This window comes from Alternaria metachromatica (assembly GCF_023757995.1).
Source record: "Alternaria metachromatica strain BMP 0045 chromosome Unknown scaffold_3, whole genome shotgun sequence".
Taxonomy (NCBI): Eukaryota; Fungi; Ascomycota; class Dothideomycetes; order Pleosporales; family Pleosporaceae; genus Alternaria; species Alternaria metachromatica.
The window spans coordinates 686,212-700,586 of record NW_026055494.1 but is presented as its reverse complement, the minus strand read 5'-3'; the positions used below and the strand labels follow the sequence as shown (position 1 = coordinate 700,586).

The following is a 14,375-nucleotide window of genomic DNA, read 5'->3' as shown; positions in this document are numbered from 1 at the left end:
AGTAATGCGCAATATTACCATCTCCTGCTGATCTGTAACGAACCTCGAGATCTTCGCATCAACAGTACTCGTCAGTCGGCGACGTGCACCGGCGAGGTAATTACAACTGTTTATGCGTCGCATCGCATTTTCAAGAAAACGTCACAGATGAACAAATGAGCTCACCGCTACGGAGACCTCTTCCCCCACCAGTCAAGGGAGCAGAACAGTACGTTCGACTGTGCCGAAAAGTGCATGATCTCGGACGAAAGTTCCGCCCAACTAGTATACCTCCAGTTCACCTCAACAACCTTGGGTCCAACAAAACGGAGCCAAAAGTTTGTTTCGTTGCTGAAGTAAGATGCAAGGCAGATAGGCAACGTGAATGGCGCATATCCGTCGCGTTATCGCGTCATTCACGCCGATCGGGGCATTGCAGACGTTGAGCAACGGCGATGGATCTCGCTTCGGGGCCATAATGCGAGGGCAACTACACGGTAGGTTGTAATCAGATTCTCATTGTACCGCCCGACCAATAGCCAAAGAATGGAGAGCAGCAAGACGATTCCGTCATACGTCGAGTGCTTTTTCAATTTGACCGTTTCCACAAGTTTGTCACTTGCTCGAAAGATACAACACCGCAATCCGATTAGCGACAATGACCCCCATCGCAATGCTATATCGAAACAAAGCCTCTAGGCATATAGCCTTCGAAACAATTATATCAAGCTCCTCTTTCCTGATCACCACCTCTACCCAAGAAAAGGAAAAAGAAACGGCCAAGGCATGCTCGAGTAAGCTTACACCGATGATGTACCTCCCACCCTTAGAACAACAAACCAATCGCCCAACCCAGACTCACGATAAGCGAAGACCGATGAACAAGTCTCGGGTCCAGGCCCCCTCACTCTCGCAAAAAAAGTCTCCGGTGGTGTGGCTTGATGATACGTCCCAAGGTGCGACATTTTGTTTCAAGTCAAACCGGCTGTGTCGAATTGATAACGAACGGGACTAGAGTTGCGAAACAGGACTATTGTGGCTGCTTAGTAGTATGCAGGTAAGTACATGAGTTGAGTGAGTTAGCTGGCTAGGCAGCTGTAGCTACATTGGTCAGCTTGAACGACGCGGTGGTCCTTGAGGTTAGGCGACGTGAGGGTATTCGCGAGGGTTTGGTCACAGCATGGAAGTCAATGTACAAGGCAGACAAATACATGTCCTCTCGTGCAGAAAGCCAAGAAGCCAATATATCACCTGGGCAGGCAGATTTCTCTTTCCTCACACAGCCTCATCTATCTGTGCATCGTGAAGCTGGAGCAAGTACCCAGTCAAAACGCGGAGACATGACGCCGTCTTCGCTAGAGAAAACACAGTAAAGACTGCGAAAATCTGGGGCATCTTGGTGGTCTTGGTACACGGACTGAGTTCTGGGGGCAAACATGTCGTGTTTAGTAAACCCGTTGCGAAAGCTTATATTAGAGTCTAGAACTGTCACGGGAAGCGGAGCAACGTCCACGGACTGAGCGCAAATAAGCCCTAAAGGTACGGCCGTAGTGTGTTTCGCGATAAAGACGAGCAACAGCAGAAAGATTAGCATGATACCACTAAAAGACGCAAGACGGGATCGAGATGAACAGCGAAGAAGGATAGATCTAAATTACCAATAAAGCGCACGCACGATCGCAGACGATGCTGCTTTCGCTGTGCTTTGCTTACCGCCGCCGTGACCGAAAACCAAACCGACCCAATCCGAGGGGTATTCGCAACGCTATGCTTTCTGAACTAAAAACAGGACACACAATTAAACTCTATCTACGGCATCCCAGTACACAAACATAAAGCCAACAACCAAGGCCGAAGTAATACCCATCATGATCAAAACAACGTGATAACGGCCACAAACTTCCCCCAACGGAGGACGCGAACCCGGCAACGTGTCGTCGGAAGAATTGCGACGAGGAGAGGGTGGTGGTGGTGGCGGAGCAGGTTGCGCTTCGAGGTCAACAGCGCCGTCTTGCTGCTCAACCTCCCCATCTGCACCCACGTTCTCGAGCACACCGCCGGTAATCACCATTGCAGGTGGAGCACCAGCATCTGTAGGAGGTGGAATAGTGTCCGCGAATGTATGATAAGACTGCACGGGTGGACGAAGCGGAGTCCATGGTGTCGCCTTCCTGCGTGGTCGGCGTGAAGGCTTCAGTAAGTGCAGAAACGACTATGTCTTGCCCTTCTCATACTCCATGTCCGCATCCTGAAGCTCGGCTTCCAGCTGTGCGCGTGCCTCTGCATCTGGCGCTGGCGAGCTGGACGCACCTCGTGAACTCGCCGGTCGTGATGGTAGCAGCGTAAGGCTTTCGCCGGCGGCTTCGCTGTTGTGTAACGACTTTTGGCGCTTGAGAGCGGGTTGTTCGCTATCGGATGTGGGCGCTGCGATTGCGAGGCCGAGCTGGTTTGCCTCGTCGGGATGTTCAGAGATCCATCGTTCGCGCCATCGCTCGCGCATCACATCGTATATGAACTGGAACTGTATCTTTGACTGAACCATGCCAGCTCGCTGGTCTCGGAGCATCTCGACAACTCTCAGTACAGGATCCTCGTCCTCTGGTACATCGTCCAAGGCACCCTCGTCAAGCTCCTGCATAAGCCAGTCGAGCGCAATGAAGGTGCCGCTGCGACCGATGCCTGCGCTGCAGTGAACGATGCGTGGGTTGGCCGAGTTGTCTGTGTTCTTGGATCGCGATATGCCCACCAGCTTCAGCATGCCAGCGCGATCGTCGCCCTCTGGTACCGAGAAGTCTGGCCAGCCAGCGAAGAGCAGATGCCAGATCTTCCTCGACTCGCTGCCGTCATCCGTTGTCATATCGATTTCCCTCACTTGCGTCCTCGCCTCTTCATCTATTGTGTACGACGCGAGGTGAAGGTTGTGTACGAAACCGTCTTCGAATTCGTCGTGCTCGTTGATGCGCATGTCCGGACTCGAGGGCGATTGCGGGTAGTAAGGGTAGCATTTCTCTCGGTTCGCTTCGTGGGTCTGGGTCAGCATGACTATGACTGCGGGCGACTGGTTCTCCTTCCATATCATGCGCCAGATATGCGACCAACTGTCGGATTTGGGGCCTTGGGTCGCAATGTACTTGAGCGCCGTCCCAGACTTGGTGGTCTCGAGCAGTATTGGCGAGGCATTGATGTAATCGAAATGGCCCTCTGGTACGTCAAGATGCACTCTGTTGGACTGGTATGGGTCGACGTTGATGTATCGGTTGCGGATGGCGTAGTCTTCCCCAAAGCACCTTGCCCACTTGCCGGGTTCGTCGGGTCCAGTCCCCTGGGCCGTATCCCTTAGGCGCTCCATTTGCGCCATCTCCAAGCGATTCCATTTGGTATTTATGTCCTTGCTCTGCTTGAGGAAAGCGGGATACGGAACTGCATCTTCGCCGTTTGCTTCGCTTGGGACGGGCGCAGTGGAGATGACGAGACTATTCGTGCTCACAGAGGGAGTGTTGGCGGCCGGGGTGTTGAGGGACGAGGTGGTGATTGATCGCGTGCTGTCCTTGCTACGGGAGCGCTTGGACGAGGTAGGCGAGATGGCATCGCCGGCTTGAGCCATGGCTGGGTCGGTCCTGATGAGGACGCCCTTGAGCTTCGCCTTGCGCCGGAGGGCGCGGAGTTTATGCAGCTTGAAGGAGGTGTTATGGGATTCCGGGAGCGATTCGGGTCCTGGCAGTGGAGGAGCAAGAAAGTTTGACGAGGGGATGGTGACGGGAGGCGGTTAGGTGCAGGCGTGGCGCGTCCAAGAAAGGAATAACGGGCTTGATAGTGGAGTGCCGCAGATGATATGCCTCCACTGACACGTGTGCGACTCGTGGGGGTCCGGGGCCTTGCCAGATTGATATCTAGCGATGGAGCAGCGTATAGCAATACGCCGGGCGACGATGCGCAGTTGTGCAGCGGCTGGCCGAGGGACGTTGACAACTGGTGTCCAAGGCGATTCCGAGGCTGTTGTCGCGCGAGGAAGGCGACTGTAAGATTATCCAGCCAACGGCGTGCAGCGCCCAAGAACCAGGTTCCAGCGAGGCGTCTTCTAGATGAGGGGCTGTACGCGAGCGTGTAGTGGAGCAGCTGGCGGGGGTGCGCGGGCAGGTCAAGGCGTTGTCGAGCAGGCTGACAAGGCGGCCGACGTGATCCCCAGCGATGGTAAGAAGATGATGCAGTCACGGAAAAGAAGATGGGAGACTTGAGATGTTAGAAACCAAACATTTGTACGTCACCAGAAGAAACAATCAATGAAGCGAGGGTCCACATCAAACGTCAGGCGCGGTCGCGTCACAGGTGCAGGCAGGGCCAGTCCCGTTGTGTCTAGTTGCTTCCGCTCGCCATTCCGAGGCTGCTCCATTGATGATCCATCACTCCCACACCGTTGCCACCACCCCTCCCCCAACGCAACGCCTGCACGCATCTGCTATCTCGCCGTAGCAGCTACCCGCGCTTGTGAATGCTTGATTGAACAAATCATGGGTGCTCCCTGGTTCGCTCTCTTCGAGGTTTGTGCCATCCCCCACCCAAACAGAAACATCAAGCTGACAGCTGGGCAAGGCTTGGGCCGTCGCAAAGGCACGTCGGCAATCCTCCACATCCCCATGTCGCTACAGCTACTGACTCTTCGAAGCTCATCCGCTCCCCGGCATTCAACCGAGCCATCCAGAAGGCCTACCGCAAGATCAACAGGCTGCCCGACTTTGAACAGAAGAATGGCGGAGGCAGTATGTCTTGATCAACACCGGCTAGACAATTAAGTATTGACTTCTCCAGGAACCGGCCCATCATCCCTCGACCACTTCAGAGATGAAGTGAAGAACCAGTTCCGCGAACTTACATGGCAAAAGCGCCCTCCCAAATGAGAACGCCTTCAATTCCAGACCGCTCCTCCCCTCTCACTCTATACAAAACGCGTTACGAACACATCGGAGACCCCGCGACACGCGACACCTGGCATCTGATTCGCCATGAGACGGGAGTACAATGGTCGAAGAGCGTACGACAGGCACAATACATGAGTCACGCGAACGAAGATGCGTCTTCTAGGGCTAGAGGGCAAACCGGCAAGGCATGAACCTGTCGGACGTGCGGCTTCGCAAAGCATCCTCCTATGCCGGGCATGTTCTTCACCACACATCCCACCAGACCATGCTGGATTCACTCTGTCCTAGCTCGACGAAGGAGACTACAAGCTTGCTCAGAAGACAGGACGAGACAGAGGTCACTTTCATATGTGGCTGGCTGAGACACGAACATGCGAGTTTTAAATTCTCGACTTGGTGCCAATTTCGGATCCATATGCTCTATGTCTACTACCACTATATCTTCTTTGGAAGCCATGGAAGCAAGGATTATTCATAGCACTTTCTCTACAATGCCACGCATTCTCACTCGGCTCAAGTGTGCAACCCATACACGAAGATACCGCTCCTGGACTGGGTGCTGCAATCGTGGCAGACATCTGTGACCGATGCATTACCGCATCGATACAATTCGCCGGATGCAATAGCCGTGAGCGCATCGCCACCTTAGATGTACTATCTTGCCAAGTGGATGTTGATCCATGAGGTCTATTAGTGACATACCTCTTCATGAATGCATTCTTACGTCATGCATGAATCACAACCATTTGCTTCTTATACCGTCACTTCATCCAACGTCAACTTACACAGCAACCGATTCACACAGCTCACACACTACAACATGCCTTCTGCAATAATCACCGGAGCAACTGGTACGTACCAAAGTCACTCTTTTCGGTCCTATCCTTACCTGGCCTAGGCATCCTTGGCCGTGAGATTGTCTCCGAACTCAGCCAACACCGCCAACAATGGCCCACAATCCATGCCCTCTCGCGCAGCAAAAAGGAAGACTATGCCGACAATGTCATTCACAACCACATCGACTTGCAATTTTCTCCCGATGAGATGGCCAACGATCTCAAGAACGTGCGCGGCGAATACATCTTCTTCGCCGCCTACCTAGCCCAAGACAAAGAAGAAGACGCCTGGGAAGTCAATGGCCGCATGCTCTCCGACTTCCTCTCCGCCCTCGAAAAGACCGGCGCAGTCTCAGATGTCAAGAGAATCATCCTAGTATGCGGTTGCAAGCAATACGGCGTCCACCTAGGCATGCCCAAACAACCCATGACCGAAGACCTTCCCTGGCTGACCGACACATCGAAATGGCCACCAAACTTCTACTACAACCAGCAAAATATCCTGCACGATTTCTGCAAGAAACACAATAAAGAGTGGGTGGCCACCTACCCCAACGACGTCATCGGCTTCGCTACGGGAAACTTCATGAACCTCTCTTCCGCCATTGCTCTCTACACCCTCGTATCTAAAGAGCTCTCCGGAAACGAAGGTCTCACGTTCCCCGGCTCACCCGCCTTCTACACCAAATTCGACTCCTTTACCTCTTCCAAGCTACACGCTGAGTTCTGTGCCTGGGCGGCTCTGGAGCCGCGCGCTGCGAATCAAGCTTTCAACGTCTTCAACGGCGATGTAGAGAGCTGGCAGAACCTCTGGCCCAAGGTTGTTGAGTACTTTGGTGGGAGAGTTAAGCCCGATCAGTTCAAAGATGCGTATACAAGCGGTGGTGTGGGATCTACCCTCATCAAGAAAGTTGTGGGCAAAGAGGACATGTCGAGTGCTATGGATATGGCGCCTCAGCCTCCTATCAGCGCTGTTGCAGATGAGATTGGGATTGAGGGCACGCCGGCGCTGGAGAAGAATGTCGTGGAGCAGCATGTGGATTTGGTCAAGTGGTCGCAGCGTCAGGATGTCAAGGCTGCATGGGAACGTCTTGCTGAGCGCGAAGGCTTGGACAAGAGTACTTTTGACAAGGCGACGTGGGCTTTCACCGGGTTCGCGCTGGGGCGCAACTTTGATCTGGTGATTAGCATGAGCAAGGCGAGGGAGTTTGGTTGGACTGGCTACAGAGATACGTGGGGAAGTCTGAGGGACGTGTTTGAGCAGATGAGGGGAGCTGGCTATTTGCCAAAGGCTTAGTTGGAGATGCATTGCATAGTGCCTCTGATGATAGTCCCAATAAAGATGTTTGTGGTATACTTTTATTTTCCCCTTGCCTTGCTTTAATGGGTATATAAGCTCTACCGATTGTAACACCTGGCGTGCTTAAGATTCTAGAATACAGCACCTCCAATGATGAATACTCTCTCCTCTTCTCGTCGCACCCACTGAATGACCTTATTCGCACTCTGTGCAAGCGCTGCCCTCGACGTATTTGCCGGCGCAACAGCATAAAGCTCAAACAGCGGTGTACTCCACGCTAACGCTATACACGTCGTGTTGGTTTCATGATGCACCTTAAGCGTCGACGGCTTGTTGTGCAGATTACTGTGAAGTTTATTGTACAGGTCGATCAATCTAGAGGAGACGATAGTGTCAGCAAGGCTTCTTGGTATGCATGTGGGGCAGTTGATTGCGAAATCACGTGCCAAGGGTGGGGATACGGACCGTCTCTTCTCCAGATCACCCTCGAAGTAAGGTGTGTAGCTCGGCATAGTGAACTGCACATTACCCCTCGACTTATACAGAAAGTGCCTCAGCGGACTGCCGGGCACAATGTCTGTACAAGTGGGACGGCCTTGCTGCACAGCTGTGCGTATAGCCTCAATGGATCCATTGCGTTGCAAGCTCTGCGGAAACACCCGTTAGCCCACGAAACATCTACCGAAAGCATTGCGATTTTGTTAAATAACCCTGGCCATGTTGGAACCAAACGAACGGGACCATCGAAGGACCGAAAGGACGCGGTGACCGGGGCAAAGGGAAGGGAATGCGGAATCCGACCGGGAGGATGGGCTAGGACCATCGGAGATGCTGACGTCCGAAGCCGAATCGCAAAGTTGCCCCGTGGGCCTCGTACGGGTATACAATTCGCGCTTACCGGCAATAAACCCATGAGAACCCATGGGAGAACACCGAGAATGAGTCAATTTCGCCTCCGAGCCCGTTCGAGCCCACATCGTTCGACGCATCAATCTTAAGGCACGGGACAACGTCCTGGGGCGGGAAAGAGAGGCCATTTGACTAGCATTCCACGCGTCCTCACGTCTCATCCCGGTCCCCCGTGTATTAAGGAGACTTTGCAGTGGAATGTAAAGAAACTGTGAGCTTACCTCGACTAAATCATCCCTCATACGTCTAAGCTCGAAGAAGCTTTCCTTCTCCGCACTGATCAGGAGGACCGCGACTTCGTCGTCGGCTCCATCGCTCGTGCGAGGCCGCTCTTGCATTTGCTCCGTTGGATGTTCGAGATTGAGGAAGCTTACGTACATGTACAAGTAGCCGGTGTTGTTGAACCCTGGCAAGCATAGTGGGATCCAGTTTTCTCCACCCCCAGCCTTGACGCTACCGGCTTCGAAGAGCATGTTGAAGATCAGGTGCAGGTCACCAGGGTGCAGACTATGCTTCTTGGGCCGGACGACGGACACGAGCTTCCCGGATGCGACGAGAAGACCGTAGAGCAGATTCTCGGAGCGGGTCTTCAAGAGTGTGTTGTTGATGGTGGTGCGATGGGACTTGCGGAGCTTGAGGCACTCGAGAGCGGAGAGCAGTGTCGATGGTGAGCCTCTTGTGAAGCCATCTGCAAGCGCTGATAGTAGTGTCTCTGTTCCCTGCAGCGGTCTGCGAAGATCGTAGTTCGCACGCGCAGCAAACATGCGCTCCATACTAGGAAGCGTGAGAGTGGATAGGATCTGCATGTAGAGTGCCTCGAGCTGTGACCGGAGCTGGGAGTCGCTCTCTGGCAAGCGCGTGATGGCTACCAGATTCAGCGGGCCCTTGGACATGACGACAAAACGTACGTCTCCTGCTGTGAATCCTCTCAATATATCGTTGGTGGACTGGTAAAAGGATATGATGGTCTGCACGACACCAATGTAGTTCGTGATGAGCTGGTCGTCGCCATGTCGGCTGTAGATGGGCTTGCCGGCACTCGAGAGGATGAGGAAATGCTTCAGTTTTGCGCGCCACTGGTGCATAACGGCTTCTATTGACTACATCAGCGAGGGCTACCTCTAGGTACATGCCGTGTTTCTGACCTTCATTCGACCCATCCATGGCCATCTCGTCGACCTCATCGAACTCGCGACGAAAAGCCTCTTCAAAGTATGGGTCTGGCGGGAACATGCTTTGCGCTTCGGCATCGACGAACTTGTGGCCCAGCGTCCTGAGCAGTGACTTCTCTTGCTCGGACTTCTCTGCCTGGCCCATGACTTCGCCCAGGAGGCTCTCCTGATAGCCTGCCGCCTCTATTGTCGGCGCATAGCTGCGTATACTCGCGCCGTCGTCGGCATCGCTGAGGTTGTGAGCGCCTAGGCTTGCGCCCAGGACGTCGCGTGTTTTGGGTCCCGAGGACGTGGGCGACTCATCTTTCGCGTCGGTCGCGAACGCCTGTGTCCGCGCGATAGACAGCTGTGTGGTGGCTTTGGAGAGGAGTTGGGGTCTCCCAGCGGCCGTAGAGTGCGATGTCGAGGGTCGCGAGAGTAAACCAAGGGCGGGTCGGGGTGGCAGCGGCGGAGGGGTTTCTTCTTTCGTCGCCACCGAACTTGCAGACGTGCTGCGCGAGAAGTTCCGTATTATGCTGAGGGTCGGGTTGGCGAAGTCCTGCTGCTCAATCGGCTCCCCGGTAATCGACTTGGCCGACGCATTGCTGCTCTCCTGCGTGGGTGTGGTGGGCGAGCTGGGTCCCTCAGAGATCGGCGTCTGGGGCTCAGCATTCCCAGTCTCGGCCATCAAGACAGCGGGCGAGGGTCATCTAGACAGCGGCGTTGTGTTTACTATGGCATGGCGCGTCAACAGAGGCGTGCATGTCGCGAAGCTCCGTGATCGTGACGCTTATCCATGTAATCCAACACGCTTGGGCCAATGACGTGGCTGCCCTATCATCGACACTGCACCACTGCATGATCGACTCGCGCTGACCCCGTCTCGCTTCTGCAAAGACATGGGCGTGACATGTGCGCAGGAATCCTATTCCTAGCATACCGACACCTCACGCTGGTGCGCGTTGCTCACCGGACCCCACAAATAGCTCCCATCTGCCCGTCTCACCTACCTACCCTCCGCTACACTCACGGTTACTTCACCGACAACATCAAGACTTCACAACTTCCACCCTGTTTCTCGCCACGCGCAATCGTGCGCTGACGCATTCTCGCCTCGTCTCGTACTCAGCTGTACCAGCATAGCTTACTATTCTTAGCTTAACTAGGCGCACAGCATTTCCTCATCCGGTATCTCATAGGGTTCGTACAAAGTGTGGTTGGTATCTCAGGCGTAGTGAGAGTAGCGGTATGCATGATGACCTATTATCAGCCTCGTGTTTGGGCGACTTGACGAAAAAGTAAACCAAGTGAGCCAGAACAGAGAGCATCACGCGCCTTCCGCAGTACGGTCTGGGCAGCACGGTGTATTACAGCAAAGGAGTTCTCAGTTTGGTCAAAGCCGTCGGACCTCACTCTCGCAAGCAGATTCCCCCAACAGTCCACACCGGCGCCGGTGCTATGTATCGAAGTCCGAATCAACCGATGCCACACCTCTCAACGACAGACAACGTAACGACCATCAACTATACTCTGGAGTGGCCTCATTTCGAGAACCCCAGCAACACCACTTTTGCCGGACAAACACAAATCGACATTTGTCGATGTCCAAGATCCGATCTTCCCTCGCAAGACAGCAGAGAGCCGGGCCACATCTACACTCGAAGCAAATGCGTCGGCCCCGAAGTCCGCTTCAAAACGAGAAAAGAAGAGCTATGGGTGCTCCAATCCGCCCATGGTCCAGTCAACATGTTGCGACCGGCAACAAAAGAAGAAAAGGAGCGCCGCAACCAAGTCCATGAAGATGCCGAGCCGACAGTATACGAACGCCGCAACTTCCTTTTACTCACAGGCCCGTGCCCACGCGGACGGTACCAAGCGTTTGCGACTCAAAAGTGGTTAGAAAGCATCGGTCCATCTGCTCGCCAACACGTTACAAGTCTATCTCTTCTCGTGCAACCCTACGAAGAAGACTGTTCAGCACAGGCTACCCAAAGAGCATTTGCCGAGCTAGCCAACTACATTCTGGAGCATTTGACTGGATTCAAGACACTGTGTCTCAACATATGGGATGATGAGATGAGTCTCTGGGGTGCGGCGAGCGAGTTCAGCATCCTTCTACACAGAGATGATGTAAAGATCATAGTCGGGTGTATTCTGTGGAGTGGTGAGACAAGAGAATACAGCAATGCTAGAGCATTCTTTGAGGCCATGACTACGCCACCACACACGAAGAATACGCGGCCATTCAGCAATCAAATAATGGGCGAGGACAATGGGGAGGATAGCCCGGACGAGCAAGACAAGGCTCAGGAAGATTTGTCCGATGGACTCGGCACAGCAGAGGATGAGATAAGGAATGACGGAGAGCCCAAAGAGACGTCAGCGTCTTCACCAGTTCTCAAATCTGACACCGAAGACGAGATTGGATCTGAGGATGATTGGACCGACGCAGCTATGAGTCCGATGGAAACTGAGAAAGATTGGCAGATATTATAAACACTCTTTGGGTATCACATTAGTTGCTATGACGCAGCAGGTAGAAACATGCCGGGTGAAACTCTATCGTGACCTTTGGTGCTTGGGCAGCACTGACGCAGGGAAGGCATGTACCATGCACCTTGAGAATGCACAAAGAAGAACCCACAATACAGACGAGGTAGGCATCATCTAGATACAGTACCAAACGTCTATTTTGAACTGCTACCAGAGCTTTCCATTTGAATTTGCACTTTCGTCTCACAAGGCATTCGGCATCCCTGCCTCAAGACGTAAGCCTGAACATCGGATGATCATCACCCAGATTATCAGCATCCACCTCTTGCAGTCTTCCATCCCTCTCGCCCCTCTCCCTCTTCGCGTTCTCCCATTTGACCAAGAACAAAAGTCCGGTGCAAGCCGCAGCACAAACCCACAACAAACCCAGGCTAGTCCCATATCCCGTCCGAAAACCTGGCAGTTCGCTCTCCAGAAAGATGTTACTCGCCACGACACCTCCCAGGTTACCGAATCCAACTTGCATAGCGGAGCTGACCGAGCGCTTGTAGTGTCCAGACACCAGATTCGACATCCAGGCGAGCACGATGGGCTGGGTAATGAAACCGCCAGGTGTAACGAGGAAGAGGGCAAAGTACTTCACGCCAGCTGGGAGGTTCTCTTGGGCGAGAAGTATAATGTAGCCAATTGATGCGACAACGAGTCCGAACATGCAAAACCAATATCGATGGCGCATGCGATCGCTCAGCCAGGCTGCTGCGACGGCTGCAATGGTTGCCACGATGAATATAGGTATCGAGCGTACTTGGGCGGCTGAAGATGTGTAACCGAGTCCTTTGACGATAGTTGGAGTGAAGATGGAACCAGCAGTGCCGGTATTGACGACTCCTGATAGGTGGAAGCGCATGGTCAGCACGTATCCTACTGCAGATGCTAGGAAGTGAGATGGCACTGAGAATACTCACCAAAGTATGCAAGAGTCCCCAGATAGATCTTGGGATCTGAGAAGATTCGCTTCGCAGCTTTCTTGTCCAATCTGTCCATGACAGCATCACCCGTGTCGGCGTTGAGGCGTGCTAGGAGAAGGGTCTTCTCTTCCATGTTCAAGAATCCTGCTTTCTCGGGCCACCCAGGTATCCAGAAATACATGATGATACCGAATGCAACGGTGACGGCACCCTCGATGATGAAGATCCAGCGCCTGAATGGTCGACCAAGTCAGTGTTTGTTTCATATGCAATCATGGTGAGGTGTACTTACCATCCTCCGTAGCCTGCGATGCCGTCCATCTTGGCAATAGCGAATGCAAGGAGCTACGAGAGGTTAGTACGAACTACCCATTGACATATATAATCTTACGCCACCGAATGCTCCAGCGATGATGCTCGCGCTGAAGAAGAGGGTGATGCGCCACTGAAGCTCGTAACGCTTGTAGTACATCGAGATCAGGTACAGGCATCCAGGAAACAAACCTGAATGTTGGTTTGTGAAGTCAGTAAATGTTGCACCTGCGATTCGTACATGGACAATACTAACCAGCTTCGAAAAGACCTAGCAGAAGGCGCATCGCTAGTAGACCGCCAAAGTTGGTGATAAGGCCCATTCCGACTGTCGAAAGGCCTGAGGCTCGTTAGCATGGCACTCACATGTCAATTTGCGCGACTAACCCCAGCATATCATGATCAGGCTAAGCCATGTCGAAGGCTTCATCTTTTTCAGGATGAGATTTGACGGTACCTCAAAGAGGACATAGGGGACGAAGAATATCGATAAAGCGAGGTTGTAACGATAGGCCAACGGGCCTGTCATGTTCAAGTCCTCGGTCAAACCTTGGATCTTCGCATTGCCTATATTCTATTAGCTATAAGCATGCTACTAGAGTAGCAGCAGCGTACCAATGTTGACACGGTCCAAAAAGGCTAGGAGAAATAGAACAAAGAGAGGCGGAAGCACGCGAAGGTCGCATTTCCGAAGGAGCTTCTTCTCAGCGTACGGGTCGATATGAGTTCCGTATGTATCGTTAAGCACCACGGTCTTATCGTCTGGCACACTCGATGGTTTCATTGTCTGATTCTCCATGGTCGGTGTAGGAGTGACGACGACGCTTGATCGGAGTCTGGGCTACAGGATATATAGAACACGGCGATTTCTGGGATGTAGTCGCCCCGACGCTGCAGCATATTACTACCTCAGTAAGGGTTGATGAGGCGTGATCAATAGTAGCCAATTAAACGATATCGTCATTCATCGGCGTGCACACCCGGTGGACGGGCACGGTTCCGCGTTCTGGGGAAGCCTGCGAGATAGTGGAATAGTGCCGCACGTCTTCCGCTGATCGACAAAGAATATGGGACGGCTTGGGACAGTAGTGACTAGCCTTACATGGCTTGAGACGTTGGTAGCCAGGTGAGGCTGGGTAAAAAGCAAGGCAGCGACAAAGTGCAGACATGAGGTAAGAGGGTGCGATACGGCAACGCCGCCTTCTACACTCAATGCTAAAGCACTGCTCTTTCCTGAACTCCCGAAACGTACTAAATTGCGCGTTGAAACTAAATATGCGTGTACCGGATCTGTCATGAAGAGAACAGTTTCGCAAAACGACGCCTATCTTGAGGGAGTACATCGCTTTAGATGACAGGCCATCCTTCCCAAATGAAACGTGCCGACGTCGAAGGGTACTTGTAATGACCGATTTTCAAGAAGCAGTTAGGAGTGAGGGCGGTGCCAAGTGACAGTGACGCCATCCGGTGAGGATTAAGTTGACATTGAAACTTAAAAACGCAGGCACGAC

The 14,375-nt window shown here is 53.1% G+C and overlaps 6 protein-coding genes across 6 annotated transcripts; 3 read left to right on the top strand and 3 right to left on the bottom strand.

The window, feature by feature from the left end:
• Window positions 1-2,191: 2,191 nt before the first annotated feature.
• On the bottom strand, window positions 2,192-3,583 carry J4E83_001894 (uncharacterized protein; the record flags this gene model as incomplete). Its single annotated transcript, XM_049328847.1, has 1 exon — window positions 2,192-3,583. The coding sequence occupies one exon, from the start codon at window positions 3,581-3,583 to the stop codon at window positions 2,192-2,194; it is 1,392 nt and encodes a 463-aa protein (XP_049191819.1).
• A 904-nt stretch (window positions 3,584-4,487) lies between these two features.
• J4E83_001893 (uncharacterized protein) lies at window positions 4,488-4,874 on the top strand (the record flags this gene model as incomplete). Its single annotated transcript, XM_049328846.1, has 3 exons — window positions 4,488-4,517; window positions 4,643-4,736; window positions 4,786-4,874. 3 exons carry the CDS (start codon window positions 4,488-4,490, stop codon window positions 4,872-4,874), a joined length of 213 nt encoding a protein of 70 aa, XP_049191818.1.
• An 841-nt stretch (window positions 4,875-5,715) lies between these two features.
• On the top strand, window positions 5,716-7,028 carry J4E83_001892 (uncharacterized protein; the record flags this gene model as incomplete). Its single annotated transcript, XM_049328845.1, has 2 exons — window positions 5,716-5,746; window positions 5,794-7,028. The coding sequence occupies 2 exons, from the start codon at window positions 5,716-5,718 to the stop codon at window positions 7,026-7,028; spliced, it is 1,266 nt and encodes a 421-aa protein (XP_049191817.1).
• A 134-nt stretch (window positions 7,029-7,162) lies between these two features.
• On the bottom strand, window positions 7,163-9,779 carry MON1 (Vacuolar fusion protein mon1; the record flags this gene model as incomplete). Its single annotated transcript, XM_049328844.1, has 4 exons — window positions 7,163-7,406; window positions 7,497-7,678; window positions 8,162-9,033; window positions 9,086-9,779. 4 exons carry the CDS (start codon window positions 9,777-9,779, stop codon window positions 7,163-7,165), a joined length of 1,992 nt encoding a protein of 663 aa, XP_049191816.1.
• A 1,024-nt stretch (window positions 9,780-10,803) lies between these two features.
• Window positions 10,804-11,587, top strand: J4E83_001890 (uncharacterized protein; the record flags this gene model as incomplete). The annotated part of the gene is made up of 2 exons (XM_049328843.1): window positions 10,804-10,807; window positions 10,833-11,587. The coding sequence occupies 2 exons, from the start codon at window positions 10,804-10,806 to the stop codon at window positions 11,585-11,587; spliced, it is 759 nt and encodes a 252-aa protein (XP_049191815.1).
• A 265-nt stretch (window positions 11,588-11,852) lies between these two features.
• Window positions 11,853-13,663, bottom strand: J4E83_001889 (uncharacterized protein; the record flags this gene model as incomplete). Its single annotated transcript, XM_049328842.1, has 7 exons — window positions 11,853-12,472; window positions 12,550-12,785; window positions 12,845-12,897; window positions 12,944-13,056; window positions 13,121-13,204; window positions 13,252-13,431; window positions 13,480-13,663. The coding sequence occupies 7 exons, from the start codon at window positions 13,661-13,663 to the stop codon at window positions 11,853-11,855; spliced, it is 1,470 nt and encodes a 489-aa protein (XP_049191814.1).
• Between the last annotated feature and the right edge of the window lie 712 nt (window positions 13,664-14,375).